This window comes from Miscanthus floridulus, chromosome 15, assembly GCF_019320115.1.
Source record: "Miscanthus floridulus cultivar M001 chromosome 15, ASM1932011v1, whole genome shotgun sequence".
Classification (NCBI taxonomy): Eukaryota; Viridiplantae; Streptophyta; class Magnoliopsida; order Poales; family Poaceae; genus Miscanthus; species Miscanthus floridulus.
The window spans coordinates 67,758,763-67,769,205 of NC_089594.1; the positions used below are offsets into that span (position 1 = coordinate 67,758,763).

At 45.4% G+C, this 10,443-nt stretch overlaps 1 protein-coding gene across 3 annotated transcripts; it reads right to left on the reverse strand.

Moving 5' to 3' along the window:
- Positions 1-435: 435 nt before the first annotated feature.
- LOC136508610 (uncharacterized) lies at positions 436-7,621 on the reverse strand. 3 transcript variants are annotated; one of them, XM_066503331.1, is made up of 8 exons: positions 7,219-7,621; positions 4,302-4,394; positions 4,129-4,227; positions 3,735-3,985; positions 3,403-3,609; positions 3,226-3,318; positions 1,208-1,311; positions 813-1,123 (listed from the first exon to the last, which is right to left on the reverse strand). In XM_066503331.1, exons 2-8 carry the CDS (start codon positions 4,360-4,362, stop codon positions 949-951), a joined length of 990 nt encoding a protein of 329 aa, XP_066359428.1. In that variant the 5' UTR covers positions 4,363-4,394; positions 7,219-7,621; the 3' UTR covers positions 813-948. The 3 variants fall into 3 exon arrangements, with proteins under 3 accessions (XP_066359427.1, XP_066359426.1, XP_066359428.1); XM_066503330.1 differs by lacking the exons at positions 4,302-4,394; positions 7,219-7,621 and having other exon boundaries at positions 436-1,009; positions 1,087-1,123; positions 3,735-3,987; positions 4,135-4,224; XM_066503329.1 differs by lacking the exons at positions 4,129-4,227; positions 4,302-4,394; positions 7,219-7,621 and having other exon boundaries at positions 436-1,009; positions 1,087-1,123; positions 3,735-4,085.
- Positions 7,622-10,443: the final 2,822 nt, after the last annotated feature.

Consider the following 10,443-nt stretch of genomic DNA (forward strand, 5'->3'; position numbering starts at 1 on the left):
AAAACACTGTTCCCATGGCTAAAAAGTATGGCTAATTCTGGTTGATAAGCTCAAGCGAACAGGGCCCTTGTTAGCCTAGCCCAAGTCCATTTCCTATGATAAAAAATAAACGTCACGGATGAATTGTCATGTCATCATGAATGCTTACTGGATGCTTACATGGATGATGACATGGACACTACCTCAACCCATTTATTAACCGGCCAAAATCTAAGATGGGCTATTTTTTGGCCCAATTTTAACCATTTTCGCAGCTCTTTTTCAGCCATTTTGGCAGCCTAATTTTAGCCATTTGAAGCCCAAATTTGTCATCGATTTTTAGCACACTTTTCAGCCCACTACTACAGCACATACGGCCCATATACACAGCCCATTTTCACACATACAGCACATATACACAGCCCATAAAGCTAATATATGTAGCAGCACATCAAATAAATAATCTTATGCTTCCATCAAACATATCACATAAATTTTCATCCAACGTCAGATTACATAAGTTTCCATCCAACATCCCATTCAACCTTGCAGTTTACAACAAATAGAGATTCTGAAAATACATACAACTCCAACATCTTAGTCCATGCGGCAGTGGCAAAATGCATGCATGCAGCAGCAGCAGCGACAAAATGCAAGCACCAGCAGCGGCAAAATGCAACCAGCAGCGGCGGCGAAAGATATACCATGTATAGCTTAACTTGGTCGAAATTGACTTGACACAATTTAGCAGCAACAAGATGCATGAAGTTAGTAGCAAAGGATATAGCACATGCATGTCTTAACTTGGTCGAACTTGACTGAGCAAAAGATCAAGTTTTGCTTCCATATAAGATTGAGTCCTCTTCATCTCCTCTCGGTCCATAATCCTTGCCTCCTCAGATTCTTGCACTTTCTTTGACAAATCAGCCACCTGTACACGAAGCTCAGCATTGGCCCTTTTCTCTGCTTCTAGTTCTGCCTCAGTGTTCTGCTCACTGGATCTAGGCCGGGCATTTTTGAACCCCACATTCTGCAAGAACTTATTATTCTTAGTGTTCTCAGCAAGCACATCACCAACAACCTGAGCCGCAGACTTGAGTTCTTCACCTTCTGTTGTTGTAGACAGCTTGTTTTCCATTTGAGTCTAGCAAGCAAGTAGCAAACATGGTTGATGATGAGAGAATTAAAAACAAGCATTACAAAGAGCAAAGTCTGAAAGTTATCTTACAATAGCCTCCTGTACAGCAGGGGCATAGCATTTTTTTTGTTGCTATAGTGGAACTCCTTGAACAAATCAAATGCATCAGGTTCTTCATCATTGTATTTGTCTCCCTGAAAACAACATTTATATGCATCAGGTCCGGCATGAATCAGGGCTTACAAAAATCAGGACAGAATCAGGCATACACATATCCAAAGTTCGGCTAGGCGGCGACTACTCGGCGACTACGCGCGCCTAGTCGCTGGGCGAAGCCCGTCGCCGCGACTAGGGGCATAGTCGCGCATCACGGCGCTAGGCGGCGCGTAGGCGCGCTAGGCGGCCGCGGACGCGGCGCGTAGGCGCGCGAGATGAGCGCGAGCTCGAGGGCGGCCAATTTTGGCGCGCCAAATCGGAGCGCGGGAGGAATTCCCGCGCGGCCACGAGACCCAGGTGCGGGAGGATTAGAAGGGAGCGCGGCGCCATTCGCTCGTCCCCGCGTAAGATTTGGTCGTCCCCGCCGCGGTCCTCCTCGTCGGGTGAGGTCCATCCCGCCGGACAACCTCCTCCCCGCCGGTCCTGCTCCTCCCGCCGGTCCTGCTCCTCCTCTGCTCCTCCCCTGCTCGTCCAAGCTCGTCCCCTGCTCGTCCCCGACTCGCACGCCGCCGGTCCTGCTCGTCGTCGACTCGCCGCCGCCGTCCTGCTCGTCCTCGACTGGAACCCCTCCCCGCCGGCCACCCCAAGTCCCCAAGGTGAGCTCCCTTCCCTCCCATGCTGCTGATATGGTGTGCTCATGGATGGGAGGCTGCTGAAATCATCCAGATAAGTCACAACTTAGTGTTTTCTATTTTTTTTTTATGAACAGCTAGCTGTCTATTGACTAATTTACTAACTACTAGCTGTAGGAACATGCAAGAGTAAGCCAGCTAGGAATCAGATATGTCTACTGGCCCTCTTTTTATACTTACTGTGACTCATATATAGTAGTTATATACATATATATAGTTATATACATAATATATATATAATTTATGGCTATATTGCCAAAACGCCTAGGAAAACGCCTAGGAGCGCCTAGGACCGAGTACTCCCGACTAGGCGCTAGGCAATGGGTCAGCGCCTAGATTCCGCCTAGCGCCTAGCTGAACTTTGCACATATCGAGAATTAGGCATAAACATATAGGACAGCTACTGTTCAACTATAAAGAAAATAAGTAGCAGCAGCTGATGTTGAACTCCATGGAAAAAAAACACAGATGCATCAGGTGCTCATGCTAAGTGCTCCATAAATTATGTAGAGACAAATAGCCTGCCATGAATTACGTGGAATGCCTATTTGGTCATGTTGCCTAGCTAGCTTCGCATGCTAGTGCTCAGGTGATCAGTATGATAGCTGTTTTGTTCTGTTCATAGGTCTGCACAAAACACAGGGTGCATGCAGTGGAAAGCGAGCGACATGTCACCATAATACTCGGTTCAGGCACCATTGAAACATACACTAATACTAGAAAATACTTGTTCTAAATCACTTAATTTTCATGAACACACATGTTGTAGTGCTTACTATAGTAGTAATTAGGACATTAATGTTTATGAGTGGATTAGCCCCCCTTAGTATTCAGTCACGCTCCACCACTGGCTACTGTTGAAATGAAAAGAATCCTAAGTAGCAGCAGCTCACTACATCAATATAGCAATAATTTCTCCAGTAGCAACACAGATTTATAAATGCCAAACAAATGCCATTTATATATATGCACAGATTTATAAATACCAAACAAGTGCCATTAATATAAATGCCAAACAAGTGCATCAAATGTTGAGTTACAGCAGCTACTATTCAAATGAAAAGAATCGTACGTAGCAGCAGCTCACTACATCAACACAGGAATAATTTCTCCTACAGCAACAGAGATTTATATATGTGCAGCACAGATTTACAAATGCCAAACAAGTGCCATTTAAATATGTGCAGCCCAGATTTATACAGCAACACAGATTTGCCATTTATATATGTGCAGCAACACAAATGGACATGGTTCACTTACCAAATTTTCAACATGAACCATGTAGGCATGGGAGCCAGTTGTATGATGGTACTTAACATTCCCTCGATTGTCTTTGTTCTTTTGACATGTCTCCTACATCAAAGACAAAATACATGTAAGGTTGGTGATAAATTAGCATGTACAAGGCAACAATCTGTTTTTTCAGAGAAAACATACCATCTTTTTGGGACTCTTCCATAACTCTAAAAGTTTAATCCACTGTTCATTAGTCATGCATTTGAGAGAAGTTTTTGTAACCAAATGTAGTGGAAAAGGATCAAAATATTCTTGCTTCAGCCTGTATCTTTGTTGGCGAACTGCAGACTTCATCATCTCACGACAAGCCTTTTTAACTGTCACATCCGTGTTTATGTCAAACTTGGCCTAACCGAATGGAAGAACATGTATAAGAAAGAATATCAATTCAGTAATTTATGCCATAAAACAGTTTACAAACAATGGTTCTCATATTGAGACTAAATGTGGGAAGGACTGGAGAATGTATGTACCTTTAGTTTTCCTATGAATAGATCAACGAACGCAGATTCAGGTTCTTTCTTGTATAGCTTCCGGTGCGTGAGTATAGGCACATGGTTCCTAACTATGATGTTGCATTCAGTTGCAAACTTTGCAGCAATAAGAGGAACCACTGGCCTTATATTCCCTTTAGTTATGACAACTTGCAGCTTGCCACGGTGCGCTCGGTTTAACCTTTGGAGACCACGTCCCATATTATGTACCCGGTCCCTTCTCTCCTCTCCTCTCCCCTTAGTTGCAAATGTACATTGAAATTAAAATTAGTGAGGTGAAGCACCCATTGATCCAAGCTGATCATGAATTTAAAGCTTTGCATACAAACATTGATCCACTGAGGCAATATGGATGGAAAACAGATGAACAAACTATCACCTTCGTTGGTAATCTGGTTGTGGTCACCATGTTGGGTAATGCCATCAGCTACGTCAGCCACGAGGGTGTTGTCATCATGATGGGTGAAGCCATCTAAAAAGGGCAGCCAGTAAGAATGCATCCATCATACAAACAGAACTTATGAAATGACACTAAGAAACCATCACCTCCATCGTCCATACGGCTATGCTGATTAGGCCGGGTAATTGCATCAGCCCCAGTGGTCATGTGAGTGTTGTCAAGTAGGGCAGAGATATCACCTAAAAATAATGGCAGCAATTAAGAGTGAGTTCATCCTGTTACCTAGTAAACAAGGTACAAAAAGGAAAAGGCTATGTACTGTACAAATGTGATGTCGAAAAAAACAGCAGGTTAAACATTTTTCATAGCTGACTCATGGTTATGAAATGAAACCAAGTAATGTGGCAGTAGAACTGGCCTTCAATAGCAGCCTGTGTGTGGTCATCTAAGTTGTCAACGAGTTCTCCAGCGTGGCTCTCGTTAGCTTGCGATGGAGGTGGCACACAAATGATTTGCCAGTAATAATAGCATCATAAGTATTGACACCTGTCCAAAGCTCAAGTAAATCCTCCACAAGAGGCTCTAAAAATACATCAAAGTCCTTCCCTGGTGATTTCGGACCTGGAATAAGCAAAGCCATCATGAAGTTTGACTCCTCCATGCATTTCCACAGTGCTAGGTTGTATAGCACAACAAGCATAGGCCACATGCTATATTTTGTGTTCTTTTCTGAAAAAGGATTGAACCCATCAGTAGCTAGGCCAAGTCTAAGGTTTCTTGCATCCTTTGCAAAATCTGGATATTCACGGTCGAAATCTTGCCATGCCTCACCATCAGCTAGGTGGCTCATATTCTTCTCAATGGGCTGCCGCTTTAACTTGTGCCATTGTGCCGCTTCTGATGCTTCTTTGGTCGAAAATATCCTCTTTAGCCTAGGTGCTAATGGAAAATGTCGCAACACCTTTTGTGGAATCTTCTTTCTTTCCGCATCTTTCCATCTCAAGAGACCACAAACCGGGCAATTGTCAAGCTTGGCATATTGCTTTCTGAACAGCACACAATTATTGTAGCACACATGTATTGATTCATATCCAAGACCTAGTTCCATTAGAATACTCTTTGCTTCATCATATGATTTTTGGAGTGTATTGAATTGTGGGAAAGCTTCAGCCAATAGCTTCATGTGTGCAGAAAAAGCAGAATTGCTGATCCTATATAATGACTTCATATGCAGAAGCCTTACCACAAATGAGAACCTTGAAATTTTGGTACAGCCAGGATAAAGTTGACGCTTTGCCTCTCTCATGACAATTTTAAAAAAAATGACTCTTTATCACGAGGTTCTTCAGTACCAACTTGATTTTCTACATCCGGTCTTGCTTGTGCCGCTGCAGTCTGTAGGTCTCCTAAAATTCCTTCCAAACGATCACCATAGTTGGAGACTTTGGCATTTCACCCATCATCGAAAACTGGTTTCGCACTATTACCATCCCGCAAAGTGGTTTCGCTCGTTTGCCATTATTAAACTGGTGTAACCCGCTGAAATACACTTCAGGTAGTTTTAATTCGTGGAAAAAAAAATAAGGCACATCCTTCCGGTTCTACCCCTGCCTGCTTTCGCACCGCATGCCGTGTCCGGCCGCGTATGCTCGCAGCGCTGCTCCGCACACCGCCAAGGCGCCAACGAGACGCAGCAGGGAGGAGGCCTGGACGAGTAGCATGAAAAGCAGGAGGTCGGTCTCCGTGATGGGCGCTGTGGGGCGGGGAGCGGGGGCCGCTGCCGGCGCCGGGGGCGGAGGGCACGACGCCGGTGGAGGAGGCTGCGCAAGGAGCAGACCCACGAGCGGCGCTGTGCGAGTCGCCGTCGGGCCGGGCTGTTTGAGCTGCCGCGCGCCTGTGCGCAAGCAGCCGTCGAGCTTTTTGTCAGGACAGGAGGGTGGAACGATGAGCCTCAACATGCTGCTCCTCCCTGCGCTCGGCTCCGGCCACCTCAGGTCGCTCATCGAAGCCAGGAACAACCTAGTCGGCCACGGCACCGGCGGTGGAGACGACCACCTCGGCCGAGAGTTCACGGTGACTGTCCTCGTGCAGCCGCCGACGCCAGAGTCGGCATCCGAGGTGGGCGCGCACGTCCGGCGCGTGCAGCGTCGGGCATTGGCGTCCGGTTCAACCACCTCGCGGCCTTGGAGCCCCTCGTGGACTGCGCCGGCGTGCGTCCGTGGTTCGACGTGCAGCCGCGGGCGTCGATGGTGTTTCTCTGCTTCGGGTCCGGGTCTCCGGGAGCCTGGGCTGGTTCGACGCCGCGCGGCCCTCCCGCGGCCGGCTCGCGGCACCTGTCGCGGTGCTTGTATGGCCTGGGCGGCGGCGGCACTTGGATGGCCGGGCGGAGGCGGGAGGCGGCACCTGTGCTTCGATCCGTTTTGACCACGAACGGGGAACGGTGACCGTCATATAAGGAGAAAGCAGGCAGGGGTAGAACCGGAAGAACGTGTCTTCTTTTTTTTTCACAAATTAAAACTACCCGAAGTGTATTTCAGCGGGTTACACCAGTTTCATAATGACAAACGAGCGAAACCACCTTGCGGGATGGTAACAGTGCGAAACCAGTTTTTGATGATGGGTGAAATGCCAAAGTCTCCCATAGTTGTCATCCTCTGTCACACCTACCCCATGTGTGGAACCATCATCATCTTCATGCATATCAATAGGATGCTCAATAACATTGACATCTAAGCTCTCTCCATGATGAATCCACCGAGTATAAGTAGTTTCCATGCCATTCATCAGTATATGCTTCTTCACAACAGACTGATTTAGGTACTTCTGATTAAGGCATCTGCTACAGGGGCATAGAATTTCAACATTCTCATTGAATTTCCCCTGAATGAAACTCATAAATTCTTTCACACCATCAATGTATTTAGGGGAAAATAGTGTGCTATGCACCCAACTTCTATCCATCTATTCAAACATTGCAGATAAAACCACATTGAGCAAACTGCGCCAATTCAAATGCTACATCCAACAAAATCAACAAAAAATAAATAAATAGAAGAGATATACCTTGGCTGTCGGCAGGTGTTCAGGTGAGGCAGATGGGGATCTCTTCAGACAGGAGGGCAGGTGCTCAGCGATTGATGATTTGAGTCATGCTCGAGGCTGTAGGAGTCCGCTCAATAGTTGGATTTGTCACCAGGTGGACGCATGGCCGCACTCGGCATCTCTCGTTGGTGCGGCAATGGAGGGCGGCGGTGCTGCAGAGCTACAGGATGGGGTTGGAGGGCGGCGGCGATGTCGCTGGTGTGCAGCGGTGATGGTGGGCGAGGAGGCGACGTTGCTGGACGGCGCGGCAGTGGTGGGCAGCGGCAACGCGGCTCCTGCCTAATCTCGCCGTCGGCGGCGGTGTCTGAGTCCGTGAATGGTCGCGGCGGCTGGCTGTCTGAGTCCGTGAACTGATTTGAGGAAAACTTATGCTATACATAAGAACAAAAGGGAAATAGAACAGCTAGCGCGGTTGTTAGCTGGGTTGGTTTTAACTCTCTTGTCCTGGGTTCGATTCCTTCTGAGCGCATCTTTTTTTTTCTGAATTTACCAAAGGTTGGGCCAACTCGAGTGATGAATGGGCCACGTCGAATGGGATGCTGGGCTTTTAAATAAATAAAAATACTTATACTTAAGTGCACAGCGTGACCGTTGCTACTGGATAGCTAACATTTTGTATTAAAAATATACGGATCGCACGATAAGACAATAATATTATAAAATTAAATACCAAAGTTAAAATGACATTTAATCCAAAAAACAAAGTTTATGAAATTAACAGTAGAGCGCGGCGTCGTAGACTAACAAACTCTACTGTAAAGCATATATTTTCGAACGTGTAGCCACGGCAAAAGAAACTGCAAACAAGATAGCGATTAGAATAATATATAGGAAACAAGTAATAAAAGCAGGAGCAAGCGACTTACGTATCTATACTGTTGTAAGTTGTATTCTATATTCTCACAAACACTAATTGCAGCAGCCCTTTCTTTCATAGTGTATCTTTTCGGAATTCTGGAATTTTTGTTAAAGCACACATTTTCTGAAAGAGAAGGATATACAGAGTCATGTTTAGTATAACTTGGCCTAATTTATATAATTATAAGAACAAAAAATAAGACACTACAATATAGCACATTAATCTATACCTAATAATAAAGAGGCAAAATTTCTATCACATGTAAATTTTTGTCCAGACTCCATGTCCCATCTGTTCTCCGCCTGAACGGATCTACGTCGGATCGGGCACTGTTTTGGGGAAGAGGATGAGAAAAAGAAATAAAAGAGAAGAAAAGGGTTCTAGGTGGAAAAGTGCAAGAGGGAAAGAAAAGATGGAAGGATCTAAATTGAATTCGAGAAACTCGGAGATTTCTGATGTAAAAGTTTAACCCACGTTGGGCCTCCTGCTGGGCTTGACTCTGCCACGTCTGCCTTTTGCCTGGCTCCTTTTTTCATTTTTTTTTCTAGCAAAATAGCAAACATGTAAACTGATAGAGGATATTTCCTTAGTCCTTTTGCAGTGAAATTTTTATGCTAATCTTCTATTGATGTGTAGAATCTAAGGTAAAAATTTCATGTATCATGGACACATATTGACTGAGTTAAAGTTTAAAAGAAAAAATTGTCCAAATAAAATACAACGTAGGAACACAAAGTACTCAAGGCCACACCACCACAGGTGACAAGTCTATCTCCCTGCAAATAGTGATGCAAGCGGGCTTAATACTCCTACAGGAGGCCTGCACGATGTCGCATTAGCCGCTTACAAAACTTGTGTATCTGTATGGCTCGGCCACACGCTTGGTCTTGCCATCAACGTGCTTCCTCCATATCTTCTGAAGTGTACACTCCCACCACGCCAGTACGTTGTTGCTTTCAACGTAAAATGCGTGATCCAAGATAGGGTGCGACGTGGTCAGAAGGCCAGCGCCGCGCCTAATCCACCGCTGACGAGCAATGTCCTAGATAGAGCCTCATCGTGGGCGTTGGCCCTAACGGGATGCTTCACATATAGCAAGACCACTGAGCTTGCAGAGATTGGACCCCCAATTGCCGAGCTTGGCTCTACACCGCCGCTCCATGGCATCGCACTCCATGAACACCACGCGGTCGTCTTGCCGCCATGGCCTTCAAGCCATGGAATTTTGATCTTCGTTCCTATCAATGCTTGTTTCTGACGTAGATGCAATGAGGCACCTATGTGCAAGACGTCGTGCCCTGCATGGGCGAGCTAGAGGAGATAGTAGCGGTGTTTGAGGAGGTCGATGAGGTGGAGGAGACGAACCACAACTGCCATGGGTGTTCACACACCAAACAAAATTCAATCTTTTAACATAAATAATTATTTCTTTTATACATAAATCTTAAGTCGAATGAAAATTAGTATATGTTTTTTATTAACCCCATTGCAACGCACAGGCAATTTTGCTAGTAATTATAAAAATGTGCTTACATAGAATCTCAGGTCCATGTGATGCTTCATAATACTATTATATTTTTTCAGTGTATTGTACTCTCGAGCTGCTGAAAGGTCCTTGTATGGTTTTGGTAATTGAGTGACAACCTAGGTGGACTAATTGTGTTTATATGAGATACACAGGTGATTAGTCCATAGATACATGTGTGTGAGCAACATATGCCATGAAGGTGAAAATGGCTTGGAGATGTTGCAAAGCTCACACATGTGATGATGAAGGAGCTCATTGCAAATGAGACATGACATTGAGTCATGTGATCAAGGTGGAGAAGATCAAGACAAGACTTAGCTTAATAGACTAGTTGCAAGCGTGAAAGGCAAGTCAGAGGCTTTGGAGCGATGGACCGCGTGGCGGTGAAGCTTAAGCAAGACTTGACGCCGATGGACGAAGGCAACGGTGAAAAGCAAGTAAAGTCAAGATCAATGAACCAATACGTTTACGTGATGATATGAAGTGGATCATATCATTTGGTGATTGGTTGGTGCTTGTGTTGCATCAACATTGGAGGAGAAGGATTGGAATGCGCAAGGCAAAGGTATAACCTAGGGCATTTCATTCCACCAGTCATAGGTGTGTAGAGAAGTTTATGACCGGGTTTAGGATAGATGACCGTACTATCAAGAGGGGCAAACTTGTTTGCATATCGATCATCTAGTGCCACTCGAGTGATCTAACTTTACATCGTCACTAGGATCGAGTGGTGTGGCAAGTTGAGTGGCTAATCCTTTGAGAAATGTTTGTGAAAAGCTAACACACATACACATGGTGG

Excerpts from the sequence above, each read along its gene's own strand:
- LOC136508610 (XM_066503331.1), bottom strand. The coding sequence starts at position 4,362 with ATGACCACTGGGGCTGATGCAATTACCCGGCCTAATCAGCATAGCCGT. Across the intron at positions 3,610-3,734 it reads TATTCATAGGAAAACTAAAG|GCCAAGTTTGACATAAACAC; the intron begins GTACATACATTC and ends CCATTCGGTTAG. Across the intron at positions 3,319-3,402 it reads GGAAGAGTCCCAAAAAGATG|GAGACATGTCAAAAGAACAA; the intron begins GTATGTTTTCTC and ends TCTTTGATGTAG.